The sequence below is a fragment of the Primulina huaijiensis genome, chromosome 7 (assembly GCF_012295235.1).
Source record: "Primulina huaijiensis isolate GDHJ02 chromosome 7, ASM1229523v2, whole genome shotgun sequence".
Taxonomy (NCBI): domain Eukaryota; kingdom Viridiplantae; phylum Streptophyta; class Magnoliopsida; order Lamiales; family Gesneriaceae; genus Primulina; species Primulina huaijiensis.
Window position 1 is genome coordinate 22,391,918 of NC_133312.1, and position 18,730 is coordinate 22,410,647.

Consider the following 18,730-nt stretch of genomic DNA (forward strand, 5'->3'; position numbering starts at 1 on the left):
TTTTTAGTTTTAATCCATTAAGTTTTAACAATTTGGTATACTAACTTTTAGTTTTTGACTATTTTGGTTAAGTTGTTGACGTCTTCGTTATATAGTCAATAACATCTAGACAGACACACACACATATATATATACATACATATATATTTTGAAGGAATAACATCCATAATTGAAAACACAATCGATCGTTATGTTGAAAGTACCATTTTTTGAAATTGAGTTTTAATAACTCAATGTTCGTTATTGAAAATTTAAAATAAATGCTATAATTTAAAACATAAAAATAAATTGAAATTGCTTTGAGCTAATGAAACTTCATCGGTTTTGGGTTCAAAAAAAAAAACATAAAAATAAATTGGAAAAAAAAACTACGCAGGTTCGAAGTTAAATAATCTGTATCTTTTTTTTCGTTATTTCCACAAAATTTCATTTTATATTTGATATTCTATTAGATTTTGTAGGTTAATGATATTGAATAACCTCATATATCAGTTTTCATTCCAAAACTGTACGCCACAAATTAATGACCTCAATTTTATATTAGATAAGGTCTCTTGTGAGACGGTATCACGAATTTTTATCAGTGAGACGGGTCAACCCTACCGATATTCACAATAAAAAGTTTCTCTTAGCATAAAAAATAATATTTTTTCATGTATGAGCCAAATAAGATATCCGTCTCACAAAATACGACCCGTGAAACCGTCTCACACAAATTTTTTCTTCATATTAATACTGTAAAGAGTTGGTTGATCCAAGAACATATGTAAATTAGGATATTGATCATATATAATGCTGGAATATTGATATTATAGTTTTCGAAATGAAGGTATGGTGGAGGATATGGCTGCTATATATAATACATACACTCATACATATACAATTATACAATAATTTAATTTGATAGGAAATAACATTTATAAAATATTATCATATTATTGGTGGTTTGAAATAAAGTTTTTAAGTAATCATTTAATATAATTTACACAAAACTTAAAATATAATTTTCAATTTTTAATAAAAATATTGCCAATGTGTCATATTTATTATTATTATTATTATTATTATTATTATTATTATTATTATTATTATTTACCTATTGCTTGCCAGAACGAAACTTCCTGGAAATTTCGTCAATTCAATGGGAGACAAAAAGTCTTTGTTTGTTTAAGATCATGCGGTTCACTATAAAAACAGAGAGCGTATTATCCTTAGTTCTGAAACGATAAATGAGTTAATTTTTTTTATTTTTACATGGGGTCATCTGTTAGCATCATGAGTAAACGGAACCATTCTGGTTCCCTCGTCGTCCCACCCGAAGAGAACATTTTCTTGTCCGGAATATTTGTGGCCTAGGCACTCTTGACAGTACGTTATGAGGAAATGGGTGGCAACCAAATTCGGGTTGTAATATTCAAGAATCATCCAACGTTATTTCATGGGTTTCTGCTAGCATTTAATTTAGGGTTCACCGCTGCTGTCATGACCATGTCTTTCCGCAACAAGAACAGGTCGGTTGCTTCAATCTGCCGGAGTTTGGCGGTTGTTTGTTGTCTGTTTGCAGCTGGAGTTGTGTCTTGCACGGCTTTGGCCTCTTATTTTCCCTCTAGTTTCCCAAGTATGTATGCGGGGTTGGCATAGACAGGACTATCTGTTTCCTTTTCGACTTGGGATGATCACGTACATATGATTTTCTTGTTAGATTTGCAAAATTACAGAGAACTAATGTTATAATTTTTGGCATAAAAAAAGTAAATAAAGTAGTGGGTTACATGTCATGCAACAATAAGCGAAGGAAAAAACTTCAAATTAAATGACTCATTTGAATCTGTCACATGTTTTCATGTAAGATGAGCAATTAAACCTTTGTATATTTAACTTGCACATGCACGCCATTATTTTGTATGTTTTATTTTTATTATATTGTATCAGTGTAATTTATTTTATGCTAGTTTGTAATTTATTTTATTGGTGCAAATTAATCACAAAATTGCTCTACTTTATTAGACTATTGATGATGATAACAATTTATCTTAGTTTCTAATTATTATAACTAGGGAATAAATTTCATATAATTTGTTGTAATTAATTAGATTAATAATCGATGATTATTAGTTGGAATAAATAAATATTAGTACTCTAATTATTTTAAATTTTCTGGGATATTTATATTAATTAGTTTTAATAATTATTATATTAAGTACGTGTACGTGGTAGAGAAAGAGACAATTACTTATAAATACAATTGGTCCAAAGGAAAATTCTATACAATTAACCTTCTAGAGGTCATCGAAAAATTCAAAGTTCACTTCTTCAGCCGCCCCTGATGCTGTACCAACTCTCTTAGTACAAGGCATTCAAAATTCTTGAAAAACAGATATGGCTGAATGCCATGTATTCCAAAAAAAAATAAAAATAAATTATTAAATCTTTAGGCATATTATTAAAGTCGTAGTTGAATGATTGTTCAATACTTGCACCCGAAGTAAGAACAGCATGCGCTGTCATCGATTATGAAACACTTCATTAAATTTTTTTTTTTTTACAGAACCATAGGTTAGTTTTCCGAATCTCATGAAATTTGACTGGGAAAATATTTTTTCGATGTAGTAGTTAGTTGTTATAAAATCCGCAAATTTTAAACTCGATGTATTATTTTTTTGTACTTGAAATTTTGTACTAAGCTATCAAATATTTTTTAAGGATTGTTAAGATTATCTGAAGTGGTAAACGATAATTAAATTTTTAGGTACAAATTATCCAAGGAATTCGAGTTTCAAGTGATAAATACCTAATTTTCGATTTTGGTATGTAGATATATATAGGTTGAGATTCTTCAAAATTCAAGTATTAAGATAGGAATTAAAATATTGGATACATATAATATCTATTTCGAAATTTATGGGTATAATTTCAAAATTAGTAAATTAAAATGCAAGATAAAGATTTAAGTAAAGAGATATTTGAAAGGTAGATAGTGTAACCCCATGTTTTCGAAATTATCACATATTTACTGACATATATTTTGAAAATATGTTACGTCCCGGGGGCCGAAGCATATAAGACATCCAACATTGTTTAACAATGTACATTGAAAACAATAAATCTTGTATCAAATAACTAAAATCAGTCTAATTCATAAAAGAACATTGTCTGTAGATATGTAAAATACGAATAAAACGAAAGGTGTTCTTACAGAGAAAAGTGCAAAATGCGGAAGCTAATACAAAGGACTTGATTTTCATAAATCTGAATTTCTTCACCAGCCTCAGAATTGATCTTTTTCTGTTTCTTCCACTTGTTCTTTATTATTATCTGGGGAAGGACGTAAGAGGACGAGCATTTTGAGAAACACTTAGCAAGTAGGAGCCGATCAAATATAAGAACAACAGATTATACATATACATATCTTTCAGAAGGAATATAATACATAACAGAATTCAAACAGAATGGAATAATCAGAACTTAGGACTTATCATATCATACACACATAACATATCAGAACAGAATCATATCAGATCAAAATATATCAAAACGGAACTTTGTAAGATCTTATCGAAGAAAATCACATTATAATGATCATGGATTATCCTTTATTTTGGGCTTCTTTTGGGGCCTTCTCCTATAAATGGCAACCCTCTTGGGCTTTTTCCCTTATCCGGGTTCCCTCTAGGACCTCCTTCCATAGATAGATTCTCTTTGGGACCTTTTCCTTCACAGGATTTCTCAATGCACCATTATGCGAATCATATCATACACATATCACATCGGAACGAAAGATCGAAACGAATTGGAACAAGACAGACGGAACAAAGCGGACGAAACAAACATAATGACTCGAAGACGAAACAAACATATCGAATTGAAACTTAGCGAAGGAATGCATATCATACAGAAATGTGAAGAAAGCAATACATATTTTAATCGATTGAATCTTAAATCATAGCATAACTTTTTTAAAACATACTTAAGCACACTCACAAAGAACGAGTGTGCTACACACACACACAAAACTCACCTACTCTTAGTTCAAATGTATGATTCAAACTTAACCAATACTTCGGAAAAATTTGGGATGAACACGGGCAGCATTTCGGGCGACAGCGACTCGGGCAGGTTTGGGCAGCACTTGGATAACACTACAATGACTGAATGCAACCACTTTTTTTTGTTTGAAGTGGCCGAAGCTTGAGAGTGATTTGAGAGAATTTTGGTGCAAGGATTTCTGAAAAGGATTGTATGTATTTATAGGTCAAAGGAAGACTCTACTAGACCTCCCCATCCATGCCAATCGATTGGGTTCCTCAAATTACCCAATGTGTTGTCAAATTTAATTGGTCCATATCAGTTGCATGATTATTGTATGTATAATTTCCACTTTAATTATGTAAACAAATATGGCCAAATTTTTGGCCACTTAGGTTGACTTTTTTTGGTTAAAAATTGAGTTTATGAGTTGAAGGTTGGTGCTCTTGAGCTACTATTCAATTTCTTGTACTTGAGTACATAATTTTTGAGTCTCACATTGCTTCCCATGAGCTGAAATTCAAATTCTTTGTGCTTAATCTTTAACTAATATACCTTGAATTAATAAAATTAAAATTTACTTCTTCCGGGTCGTGCTTTAAAAATTACGAGTTCTCACAAAATATATATATCAAAAGGGATGGATAAAAGTCTACACTTATAAGAAGAACTATGGATGAAAATTTCGAAATCCTATTTATCAAAGAATTAAGAACTTCAACCCAAGAAGATCAATAATCCTATCTTGAGTACAAATCATCAAAAAATTTGAAAACTTCAAAGGGATAATTCGAATTTTTAGGGCACATGGATTATATTTGTACTGTAAAATAAAAGATTTATCGGATATGGAAAACTTGGGGATAAAGATTTTGAATCCTAGGCTTTCAAGGGAGATAATTTTCGAAAATAGCATTCTCAATGGACAAATAGGGAGATTATGATCTATCTTGGAGTGATATATAATAAATTCAAGAGTTGAATAAAAAATATAAACGCGAAGATAATACGTGATCTGGACATTATCTGCACCTTTATAAGTCGAACAACACTCCTATTCGAATATCACACCTAAAATTTCTACCTAAATTTTAAAAACTGCTCTTCAAGTGCTGCTAAAATTTACAAGAATTTTCTTCCAAGTGTTGTCGAGTTTTTGGAGCTTTTTGCAAGACGAAATTCTGTCGAAGTGATGTCAGGATCTAGGCAGTATTTTCGAACCAAGCCAATTATTTCATCACATTTTCTCTACCCAAGAATTAAGGTAAGTGTGCTTTTGTAANTCGATGGTTTTTTAAAGTTTCGTTCGATCATGCTTCTTTCTTCTTGTGTTACGATGAAAAACTACCATATTTTTTTAGCACTGTTAGTATTCAACTGGATATAGGTGGAACCCCAAATACGATAAGTTTATGACCCTTATATGGTTGGATTGTAATCATTGTTATGGCCTCATCCCCTTAGAAGATTAAAAATTAAATACTGATATCAATAAATCATGTAAATTAGATGAATTTCAGTACTTACTATGTTTATTCTATTATATGTGTTGTACGAAAATTTGTGTTATGATATGTTGATTTTGAAAATGTTAAATATTGCAATGTATATATTCGAACGACGTTCACTTGCTGAGTGATGACCATATTAGTCACTCTCTACTCTTCATAATTCTTAACAACAAATAGTGGAAAATTTACAAGACCAGTTTTGGGGCATGTGATAGATGAATCAAGAAGTTTAGTTTATGTGCGTTTCTTTTTAAGTTTTATTTTAATTCAAGTTGTAAAACACTTTGAAAGTTATTTATGTTTTGGAAATTTTTACGTTGTAAAGACAATGTCGATCATGGTTTATAAATTGGTTGGATAGACTTTGATAAACGAGATTTGTTATTTTCAATTGTGTGGTTGTTAAACAACATCAGCGTCGACTAATCCGAGGCTCGAGGCGTGACATTTGCAATCTTTAAATTTTTCAAAAAAAAATTTAACTTTTTTGTTTAGATTTTTGACACTAATAAGCTCTAAGCACTCATTTAGGTGTAAAATAAAATTCAATTAAATTATTCATAATAAAATTTAACTTTTTTTTTTTAGATTTTTGACATTAATAAACTGTAAGTACTCATTTAGGTATAAAATAAAATTCAAATACTCTTCGAGATGTTATGTAGACTATTGCTCCACTATTGATCTCCACATAGTTATTTGAGTTGTCAAATTTACGGACTCTTGATCTAGCTCATGAACAAGATTGAATTCGTCAATGACGTTTGTTTGCCCATCACCGGTTTCATGTTTGTCTTTGGTTGCCGACATTATTTTTTAATATGTCCATTTCTCTACATCGATAATACTTTATGTTGACATATATCCCCAAGGACTTACATCTCATTGGCTTCTGATTTGTGTTTTTCTTGATCTTGCTTCTCTCCTTTGACTCAACAGCCAAAGCATCTGACTGTGAGTTATAAGCTCCTTAAGACATCGGCCTCATCTTTTCATTCAAGATGCCACTCTTGATTAAGTTCATACTCACAACTCATCCTAGTGTTGTGTTCGTGAGCGATACCTTCAGAGTTTCCCAAGACTCTGGTAATGAAGATAGCACAATCATAGCTATCACCTCGTCATCAATTTTTATGATCATACTTGATTACTGCTCCATGAATCTTTGAATGTCGTTCAGATGATATGCGATCAGAATTCCTTCTTTGTATCGAACTTGGACAAACTTGCTCAAATAGAACAATTTGTTGTTGCCATTTTTGGAGGTATATAGTGTCTCTAAATTCGTCCAAAGCATACGAGAATGTGTCCCGTTACAAATGTAATTATGCACGTTTTCATCGACAAATTATCGGATGTACCCGCAGACTAGCTCGTGCTCAAATTTCCATTCGGCATCTGATTTATCATCTGGTTTAGATTCGCTGAACACCAGTTGTTGCATCTTGATGATGAATAGAAGATCTTTCATCTTACTTTTTCAAAGTTGACAATTAAAGGCATTAAGGCTAATCATCTTGTTTGTGTATACCTTCATATTTTGTGACTACTACTAACGAATTAATTGTCGAAGTCTAAACAAAAAAGAACAACTTCCCTAATACTGTCTAGAAATCCTTTTGTGCTATGTCCAATATTTATAGTGGTTCATCTCAAAATTGGGCTATGTCCACTCTAAATATCTCAAGAAGATCATTTCTTTATTAATAATAATGAAGACAAGAGAATTGAGAATACAAGGTATTTCCCTCATAAAATTCCGAATTTAGCATTCGTTTTCTCTTCACTGATCATATTTCTTCTAAAGATAAATACTCTTTAAGAAATCTCGCACTAAATCCTCTTTTTCACTTTTATACTTGTGATTGTAGATAAGATGATTTTGTGTTATTAATATAATTTTGGAATGAAAAATGAATGAGTATTTGTTGGTAAAGTTTAGGGAAGAACACAAAAAATCAGATAATATTTCTTAAAATTCAAAATATTTTGTGCAAACACTCAAAGTAGAGAAGAAATACTCGATTTAAAAATTTATTAGAATTTTGAGAGATTGAAAAACAAACTCAAAATATTCTTGAGTGGTGGAAATAGAAGAGATTTTTTGCTCCTTTTTCTCTCGCCTTTCTGGAGTATTTGAATGGCTTTTGTCCTACGCCTCTGTTCGACGGGCAAAAGAAAGCCGAATCTGCTGATTTTGCTAATCAACATGTTGAAATTATGAATGGACTTCATCATTCATGGGTCATTAACCAATAACCATTATTCATGGGCTGATGAGATGAGCTCAAGTGCATAACATATTAGTTATTTTTTTGAAAGATTTTGGGCATGAGACACTTGCCTCACAGGCTACACTATAGGTTTGAGCATATATAATGAATCGATTAATCAGTATAAATAAATGTTTTTTCGTCCAAAGTATAACCACAGCACCTATGACGACCATTTACGACACACACCCGTCCTCTAAATTTTTTAATTTAATTGACTAGAGATCTAAAAATAATTATATTTTTTCGCTTTCCCCTTAATATTTGCTCTTACCACGGTAAAAATTTATTTTGTCCCCCAAATCTCAATTTTCTGGCTAGACTATAACATGAAAGAAGACAGACAACCCCAATACAATTATAGAAGTGACAAATGAACTATATATATCAAGTATTACCGGCAATGTTAGTTTTTGTGTAAATTCATGATGAGAAATATTATTCCTGTGTTCTTCACTTCTAAGCAGTCTGGTGTAGCATTGGGGTTCTCACTCGCAAATATATGTAGCTCACATCCCTGCCACGCCGGAGGCTTTTTTCTTATTAAAAAAAAAAAAGGGGCGAAGGAGTTTTTATCGGTGGAATAATGAAAAACGAAGGATGCCTGCCGAGTCTAAATCTTCTCTATACTGACTTTAAACTTTATTTCTACTGTTTCTGTTATTTGATACATGTAAAATAAATATAAGATGATTTTTAAGATTTAACAAATGTTAGAATTATTTTGTGGGTTCACATAATTTAATTAATTGTATATGGACAAGCTATCTAATAAATGACTCCATAAAGTGATCTAATTAATTAAAGGTTTTCAAAGTATTAAATAAATTGATATTGTCCACTTTATGTGTAGAAACCCAGCCCAATTAACTCTTCTATGATGGGTTGAAGACTATTAAAGTTATATAAGGTTATGGTACTCAAGACACAGAGAATATATCACAGAAAACATACGGCACACATATTCTAGACATCTCTCCTTCTTCTATCTAAGGCAAAATAAGGTGGTTGATTCTCGGTTGCTTTGAAAAATCCATAACTCCGACGCTAGAGCAGTCAATGGATTCTGATACGTGTTTACTATTATTTATATTTTCTGATAATTCGACATGAATTCCTGACATGTTGTGATATATGGATTTAATCACATGATTTATAAATTTATTTTATTAAATCTCTACCAACAAATTCCAAAACAAATCAGAATCAGTGCAACGTTCATTCATTCAATTCAAACACAATCCCAACATAAAACACTAGAGACAAGGGAACACAAGATATAATTCACATATGGTTTGAATAAAGCCCGTTGAATCAGAACATATGGCCTGTTGACCCAAAACGATCAAGCCTGGTTGGACCCGTCAAGGACAGAAAGTTGCGAGAATAAGAACAGAGAAGTGAAAGCAGAAGAGAGCCAAAAGGCAGCGCTGATATGGAGCAATCTTGAAGCCTTTGGCCTCTTGGGCAGAAGAACCATGGAGGTGAAAGCACAAGAGAAGGCGAACATGAGGCAGATCACGAACACAGAGTAACTTCCGAAGAGTATTGCCTGAACCCCGACGTTGATCCCAGTTGCGCCCGGTGGTTGGCGGGGCAGCACAGGTAAAACAGCTGCCGCACTCGAAGTAAATATAACAATTGCTGCATTACAAATATTTTTCAGTAATATTTCTCTGATAAACGATGGGCTATTGAGGAGGAGAGATTTAAACGGGTTTTTCTCCGCAAATGTCATGACATTAATTTCTCCAATCGAAAATGTAAAATGGACAGGCCTGGAAGGAGAGAGAATATTTATGCTAATTTGTGAATTGTGAGCCGCGCCTTGCCCCCACAATTTTTCCCAAATACAAAAGTTCTTTTTCCAACATTACGATAGTCAAATAATTGAACTAGAGATATTCCGAGACAAAGTCACTAATTAAAGAGGTTCCAGGCCCCGCCATAATTCTCCGAAATTTCAGAGAGGTTATCCAGATTTTTTTTTTCGACTTCTTCTAAGGTTTTCGAACTTAAGAGCTCGTCCAAATCAGGAGGAAATATGAATTAAAGGTAGTTGCGGTAAAATTAATTTGTGAAAGGAGACAAGTGTATGGATATATGTTCCGATATAATTTCCAGGACATTTCCGAGAAGATTCATATGCAAGTGCTTAAACTTTTCAAGGGAAAATGTGAGACCCACTGTTCATTTGGTCTTCTTGGAAAGTGGTGCCTTCGTTTAAAAGTTTTCTTTAATATCCATTTTTCTTGTATTGCATAGAAATAAAACTTCCAAAACATCATATTTGGAAATAATATATCGAGAGTGTAAATGAAAAAATATATAATATTTCTGATTATTGTAGCTTTTATTAATGTTATTATTATATAAAATTTTCTATTTTTTGGACATAATTATTGTTATATAAAAGTTGGGAGAACTGATTAAATATTTATAATTTTTTAGTATACTGTAAAAATAAATAGAATCCGCTATTAATAAAAATATAAATTTTTAACATTAAAACAAAACTCTAAAAAGTTTTTTCTTTTTTAAAAAATTAATAATATTCGGAATATATATAGGTACAAATACATCATCCCACTTTTCATAGCTCCAGCACTGATTTACTCAAACTGGCACTAAAATTCACGTCAATCATCTAAGATTGACTTACATCAACTAAACATGGAACCGGTGCGCCGTCCATCGCCTGGCATTCGTGTAGTTAATATTAATGGCAGAAGTTATATTCCCCTCGAAGAACATACACTGATTTTGATGAATTTTTTTGCCCTTCTTCTTCCGTATTTGATCGGAAGGATTGAAGCTCAAAAAACTCTAAACCCGCCTGACGACAGAAGTTATGTTCTTCCTGAAGAGCATATACGACTGATTATGATGAATTTTCTGGGCCTTCTTCGGCAGACGAATTTTTATTTACCCGCTGAAGCTTCCGACGAGCTTTACGCAGTAATATCTGATCTTCTGTCCGAAAGAAGAGGTCGTGATGGTTCCCACAATTGTGGTGAAGGGTCTAGCTCACACTCAGAAGCTCCACAAGTATTCAAGGGTGAGCATAGAAAAGGGCCTTTTAATGGTTTTCCCCTGAAAAGGGAAGAACCAAAGAGAAATAAAAGCTCAGGAATGACCACTCATGAAATCATATATGACGGGATAAATTATCCACCGGTTCGATGCCTATCCATCGACATTCCATCTGTTGTTGACCAGGAATATGAAGAGAATGTACTCGGCGGCGACCTCCATGGAAGGAAACAGGAGATACCCGCCAACCGGATAAATTCGCCACGGGAACCCTACGTATCCATCGATGTTCCATCTGTTGTTGACCAGCAGCAACGGAAAGAACACATAGGTGGCGAACCTGCAGATACAACAAAGAAACGAGATAACTCTATGATCAGCGAGACGACACTGGCCATCGCTGCGCAGGCTGCTGGAACGCTGGTGAGCAGAGCTTTTTCTGGGTCAGCTCACTTTTCATTGACTGCCATTTTTGCGGCTGTTGCAACTGTGTTTGCGATTTCATTTCTGCTTTTAGGCATTGGATTGCGCCATGTCAAGCCCAAGCTATCGGGCATTATGGAAAAACTTGGAGCAGTAGCTATTTCATCAGCAATTATTCTGGTTCTTGGAGTGACTGTTGTACCGCTTGTGGCGTGGACTGCTGGCACAATGGCCTTTCTGCTCATCGCAATCGGGGTGGCTATGGCCTGATCAGGTATGTATTCTTGTTCCTCGAACTTCTATTAAAAAAAAAAACAGAGTAAAATATGTATCTTAAAATATATTGATAATGATGATGTTGGCCAAGCATTGTCCTCAACTTCGGCGTCCAATTTCCACATATGCCCCATTGAAATTATAGAATTCAAGGTGATCAGTAGTTGGTACATTTAGTTCTACTATGTGTAAACTGATTGATAACTGATGTTAAACTATGTCTAAACTGATTGATAACTGATGTTGTTTAAAATTCAGCTAAGTGTAGTAGCATTTTTCCCTTACATAATTGATGTGCTTAATTATAATACAAGGGAAGTTTATTTGTTTAAATAAACATCGTATTATCCAGTTAGTTTAAATATAACTGAATTGATATTTTCAGTTTTTGTGTAACCTTAATTATTTGCATAACTGCTGCTGAAAAATATTTTAAAAATCGCGTGATCGATTATATTTTTAAGGGGGAGTTTTTGATTCAGTTCTTAAGGGGGAGTTCTCTTTCCTCTAGAACTGAAAAATGTTTTAAAATGTTTTTAACACGTTTTTATATTCAGTTTTTGAGGGGGAGCTTTATTTAAAACTGATTTTAAATATGTTATCCCTCACACTGAAATTTCTTTTATCTGTTTTAAGTGTTTTAGTTTTTCGCTTTAATTGCTCAAGTTTTGTGATCATCAAAAAGGGGGAGATTGTTGGAACTTCTCAAGTTCGCAATCTTTGCTTAATTTTGATGTTAACAAAACTTGTTTTGTTATTTCTAATAATCTACCTTAAGTGCGCAACAGCTGAAATAGTCGAAACTGAAGCAATCGAGATGCCAACTGAAATCGCTAACTGAATGATCGAACTGAACCAGTACAACTGAAGTATCAAGAGCAGTTCAACTGAATCAGTGAAATCAGTTCAGCTGACGAGTCAACTGATTTCACCTCACCGCAACCAGACCAGTTCTGAACTTCAGTTAGGTGCAAACCAGTTGCGGCATTCGACAGCTGATCTTAATGGATTACAGCTATGCGCAAAGGTACAAAAGCAATTGTACTATCACAGTACAATTATGGACGTTGCATCAGAGCATAAAGCCAAAGGTTCCGGAATGGATTCCAAGGAACAAATTCAAAATGCAACGGATACAATAATTGTGTCTCACTGCACGATCAGCAAAACGCCTATAAATAGAAGCTGAAGCTCAGTGAAGACAGTGTGGTTAAAAGAGAGAACACAACAAGAAGAAGGACACGCATATTGCATATCAGCTTACAAGAAGCATTACGCCGAATTGTGAGGGAACACTTCAAAGTTATATCAGCTTAGATTAGAAGCTTATTTTCCCTCAGTGTGTGAGAACACTTTCGGATAGTGTCCATCGTTTAGTTCTCACACACGCACACACATCACCACCCAAAAATACATTCTTGCACAAAGATGTAAAACTTGTGTATGTAGTCTTTGACACACAGACATTAAACAAGTCTTGGCTGAAAGGTGCTGTCTTTAGTCTAGACTAGGAGTTCAGTTAGGCAGTGAGTAAGTCCAAAGCTGGGTGGTGTCACGCCCCGAAATCGAGACGTGTCATCGGTGTTGTTTAACAATTTAAAATCGTGTAACAACAAGCCGCGTAGTACATCAAATAGCCAAAAGCCAGTCTATTACATAAATCAATAATCATCTTTACAATGCAATTTAAAACGAAATGCGGAAGCGTAATACACGATAAAATAACTAAAAGACAGAATGACAAGACTGGTCTTGAAGTGGATTGGCTTCATCACCATCCCCAAAAATATTCTTGTTTTTTATCTTCGATTTGTTCCTCGTTCTCATCTGGGGTGGGAATGTATGGGGTGAGTATTTGGAAAATACTCAGTAAATGGGGGTCGATCGGGCATAACAAATATCAAGGTTATAATTATAAGAATATATCATCATAATTTCAATCATAAGTATGTTGAATCGAATACGAACAAAATACAAACATAGCACTGAAAATCATATCTTTTTTCATGGTTTACTGATCAGTCCCCTATATGTTACTCCTCTAAGGGGCAAGGCCAAAAGAACGGTTATTATAACCCACCGCATCAGGGCCTTAAACAAAACATATCAAATATCGGAATTTCCTTGCCATTTCTAATTCGAATCATCACAGTGCATTTCAAATATTTCAAACATGCTTTCAAATATTATAACTAATATCAAACAACAAATTGTTCAAGGATCTTCATAGCAAATAGGAACGAATATAGTATGCCGATCGAATTTCAAGAAACATACATAATTTATTTTTGAGCAAATGTGGACATACTTACGAAGAACGAGTATGTTAATATATTTATCGAGTAGTACACTTATGAAAAGCAAGTGTACATAATAGTATAGAAAAGCCCACTTACTTGATTATTATCTTCGGAATAAAACGTGAGCAACTTGTGGGAGGAATTCAGCTCGAACTCTTCCGAATAGTGGCAGCACTTGAGCAGCAACCTTAGCTCAAAACTTGGGACAAAATGTGGGTAGGACGGAGGTAAACCGAGGCTTGAGAATAATCGCTATGGAGCTCGAAAATATGGACAGTTTGTGCCTTGTTTTTGGTGTGGTTTCCTTTAGCGCTTGGGGGGGTATTTATAGGTTCATGGAGGGGAGATGAAGAGGCTACCATTCAACCATGTTTATGGCCTTCTTAATGCCTTAAACACCATTAACATGTTGTTATGGCTCTTCAAATTCCTCTTTGAATTCATGGCTTGAACTCTTCAAATTCCTATTTGAATTCATGACTTGAATGTGTTTTTAATTAATGGCTTTGTGTGTTAATTCTTTGGGTCTTCACAGGTGGGTTTGTACAAGGTGCTGTATAAATCAAAGTCTTCTAGTGTATCCTACCCGAGGAGGTAGAAGGGGTGACATAGGAGAAGTTGAAGTCTCTGAACATCCATAAACATATCCTGTGTTATTTCTGCTTAACTGCGTGTTTTTCGTTCTTAACTGTTTTGATCAGTCCGGCTGATATCAGTTCAGTTCTGTCCATAACTGAACTGATATAAGCTCTAACTGATTCTCGCGTAATTTCAGTTATTCAGTCGCACAGTATATAAAATCGATCAGTTTTTCTTAGCGAATGATTATTTCGAGTGTCTTTCGCTTGGTTTTATACCAAACTCGATTTAATTCATCGGTGTAATTATTCTTAGAACACGAGATATTGCAGCTCATTGATTTATTGTGTTTAAAGCACCCCTAAGGTGCCGAGCACACGATCCGTTTACATGATTAATTTTTATTAATTAATTTAATGTGTTTTTAAGTGTATTTTAAAAAAAAATGGGATTTATTTGGTATTTTTACCCGTATGATTTTAATTTTTAACGGTGCATAAATTTTATCGAATCGGAGGATTTTTTTTAGGTTCGGTTAATGTTTTCAAAAACTTTCTAACACAAAATATTTTTCAAGAGTGTGTTTGGATCTATTGGGCCTACTTCTAAGCTTATTGGACTTAAAACCCTTTTTATTTTAATTGAGACCCATTAATACACATTTTAATTAATCTAAACTACACTTAAACTAAACCTAAACCTACCCTACGCTTATTTCCCCACCCACCAACCGACGCTCCCCTCCCCCACCATCTTTTCCTCACGTTTTCAGCAAGAGCTTCCCCCAAGAAAGAGTCGGTCGAGTTTTCTCCAAAGAAGAAAATCCTCCTGGTGTTCCCTCGCCTCGTTCTTGCTCTTCAATCATCATCAGGCACGCATTTGTATCATTCTTTACGCATCACACACGTTTTTATGTTGATGGTTGTGTTCATGTATAAAGATTTCCGATCCAAGCATATGTTTGAAAGAATGTCGGTTTCCATGTGTTTTCTTGCACCCTTTTTGTATTACTCACATTTTTTCTGAATTATTGGGCAAGGGGCTGTGGTTCTTGAGTGTTTAGAGGCTGCTGGTGGTGTCAAGTTGCTGTCATGGGGTTTAGAAAATTTGCTGGACGTATACGAGTAAAGGGACGTGAGGTGGGTTCTTCGGGGGTGGCTCGATCTTTGGTGTTTCAGCGTCTAGGGTTCAACCAGCACTGCAGGGACCTCGCTGAGGCTTAGACCAGACCCTGGTGGGTCTGAGATAAGGCTTGGAAGGGCTTGGCTCGTGCTGGAACCGTCCCAAGCGCTGTTGATCGAGGAGGTAGAGGCTTGGCTCGGTTTAGACGTTTTGGTGAGATTAGTGGTTTGAAGGGGGTTGCGGCTTGCATGGGATGATTTGTGTGGGTTCAGTAGGTTCACGGGAGTCCTAGGGGGTCTAGGCAAGGTGGAGTCGAGGCTTGATCCGTCGGTGGTGAGCTAGGACGCGAGTTGGAAGGGTGAGTATTAGGGTCGGTGGTTAATTGTGGAAGGGACGAGGTTAAGATTTTAGGACAATTATAGAGTTTTTAAGATATGATAAAAAGTTGGAAAAGTTTTGGTTAAGTTTCGGTTCGATTCGGGTTAAAACCGAGATCCCGGTCCAAGTTTTAAAACGAATCGGTTAAATTTTGAATTTGGCTCGATTTTACGTCTAGAGATGCTTTTAAATATGTTTTGGGATATTTTTAAGAGATTGCTAAGTTTCGGATCAAAATGATGAGTTTTGGATTTATCCGGGATTTAATCGCCGCACGAAACGTTAATTAAAGAATTAATTGAAACACATAGATTTAAGCTTAATAAAATTATGAAAAATTATATTTAAGCTCAGATAATTATTAGAAGTCTAAGTTTTAAATTTGGGAATTATATGCTAAGGTTTGGTTTAATTCGGGATTAAAACGCATTAATATGTTATATTTAAATATTAATTTAAAAGTCATCGATTTAAGCCAAATAAAAATATGAGAAAATTAATGTTGGCTTAAATAATTATTTGAGACATGTTAGAGTCAATGGAATTAAAAAAAATGTCAAAAAATGTGAAATTTTACGTCTAAGAATTAATATGTTATATTTAAAGATTAATTTAAAAGTCATCGATTTAAGCCAAATAAAAATATGAGAAAATTCATGTTGGCTTAAATAATTATTTGAGACATGTTAGAGTCAATGGAATTAAAAAAAATGTCAAAAAATGTGAAATTTTACGTCTAAGGGCAAAACGATAATTTTTGAGTTTACTGGGGCAGATGGGATTTTGGTCCTGGCAGCGCCCTGAGCATATTTTATCATGATTTAAATGTTTATGCATCACGTTCATGATTTTTATGTAATTACGATAAATACGTTGCATACTTGGTTTAAAAGAAAAATTAGGTATATGTATGTTTTTATTGAGTGGTGAATATGATGATGTTTTTGAATGATAGGAGTTAGTTGTGACTGACGATGTATATGTATACGATTACATGAGATATGATGAGCTGAGGCCAAGGCTGAGTGGACGGGTAATGATGTCGCTGATGTCCCCGTCGTCGGGTATCATGGTTTTATAGATGGATCCATCGAATAGAGCTGATACGATAGAGGTGATACGAAAGTTACAACTAATGAACTGAATTCAATTAAAAGAAAATGTATACGTTTATGATGACATGATTTAACACGTATATGCTGATACGATGATACACGCTGTGATTATTACCATGTTTTGAAAGGACACGTTTACTTATACGATTTTTACCGCAGACACGAAATGTATGTTGATTATGCTATTTTTCACTACTGTGTGCTATGTATATGTACTTGTTATTACTGGTACAGGTTTGTTGAGTCTTTAGACTCACTAGGCGTGTGTGATGCAGGTGAGCTTGATGCTGAGGAGACTGGATGTGCTGAACTTTGAATAGGCAGCTCTGGTGCGATGACATGACCCGAGGACCGCATTTTTTCGTCATTATGACTTAAGAGTTTTGAGAGCATACGAACATTTTCTTACGTTGATGATTTTAAGATTTTTATACGTTTATGTTTACGTATGATTTTGGACAAGGTTAGTTATTTTAACTACACTGTTTTTACTGTCAAATATTTAAGATCATTTTTAAATCTTATATTTTTCTGTAGAGCGCATGCATGCGAAACGTTTAAATGATATTTCGAAAATACGAGCTTTTAAAAAAAAAATTCCGCACTTTTTAAAACTAATAGACGTTTCAGCATGGTTACTATTATAGAATAAATTTTTTGGATCCCTATTTATGTTATATTAGGTACTCAACAAGTCAACTTGTGGTTTGAATTTTATATATTTTTATGTAAAAACAATATTTATTTTAATAATATTTTACGGTTTTATCCAATTATGAGATTTACTTTATTTGTATTTTCATGCAATCTGCATAGATAAAGCCTTTGAATATGCAAAAAGTAACATGAGGTCTACCTCTCAACGTAAGATCATGAAAATCATTAGGAAGTATATCATATATTCTAAACAGATTCTTAGTCGAATCACCACCTAAAATAAATATAAATGTCGCTTAAGTTAGAGATTAATATCTGTTATATGAATATCATGTTTCATTGGTAAGGATCGGACATAGAGATGTTCATTCATACAAATTGGTGATCATTTGATGATACACTGAACAATAGCAATCCTCACTCGGACTGTCCAAGTTGTTATCACTTATCGAGTTGAATAATATACGGTTATGGTTGTACACTTTTGATAATTTGATCTGGAACAATGTAGAAGCTCTACGTACTAGCATGCACTTTGATGATATTTAATTATTTATTCAATTATTTTATAAATATCTTTAATAAGTATAGATTAAAATATCAACTATTTTAAAACATATAATGATGAAATCGTTGGCTGGCCTAAAAAATTTAATGATTTAGAGATATGAGCCATTCTTTTCCGAAAAATAGAAAATTGGATGTCCATAAATGCCTTAGTAATTGTTAACACTTGACAGAGATGTTTTGATAAATAAAACATAATATACAAAAAATAAATCCACGATTTTAATAAATTCATAAAAACGCCAGATTTTTTTTCACTTTGTATTATTTATTCTTATCTTCCATTTTTGCTGTCATTCTAATTACAGGTCCTTCAGTTATCTCATCCAAAGGACCAAGCACCACCTTCACGCAAAATCCCTGAAATACTTCAACTCGGCTAGAAATTATGATCAAGAAATTACAGTGAAAATGCTTATATAAATAAATTGGTGTGGTCCTGATAGCATGAAATTTCTAGCACATTACTT

General features: G+C 33.8%; 1 protein-coding gene across 4 annotated transcripts; it reads left to right on the plus strand.

The window, feature by feature from the left end:
• The first annotated feature begins 10,431 nt into the window (after positions 1 to 10,431).
• LOC140981743 (uncharacterized) lies at positions 10,432 to 17,567 on the plus strand. Of its 4 annotated transcripts, none has more exons than XR_012176128.1 (3): positions 10,432 to 11,266; positions 11,361 to 11,540; positions 17,312 to 17,567. XR_012176128.1 is itself a non-coding variant. In XM_073448164.1 (3 exons), exons 1-3 carry the CDS (start codon positions 10,484 to 10,486, stop codon positions 17,313 to 17,315), a joined length of 987 nt encoding a protein of 328 aa, XP_073304265.1. In that variant the 5' UTR covers positions 10,432 to 10,483; the 3' UTR covers positions 17,316 to 17,567. The 4 variants fall into 4 exon arrangements, 2 of the variants coding, with proteins under 2 accessions (XP_073304265.1, XP_073304264.1); XM_073448164.1 differs by having other exon boundaries at positions 10,432 to 11,286; XM_073448163.1 differs by having other exon boundaries at positions 10,432 to 11,540; positions 17,312 to 17,566.
• The last annotated feature ends 1,163 nt before the right edge of the window (positions 17,568 to 18,730 follow it).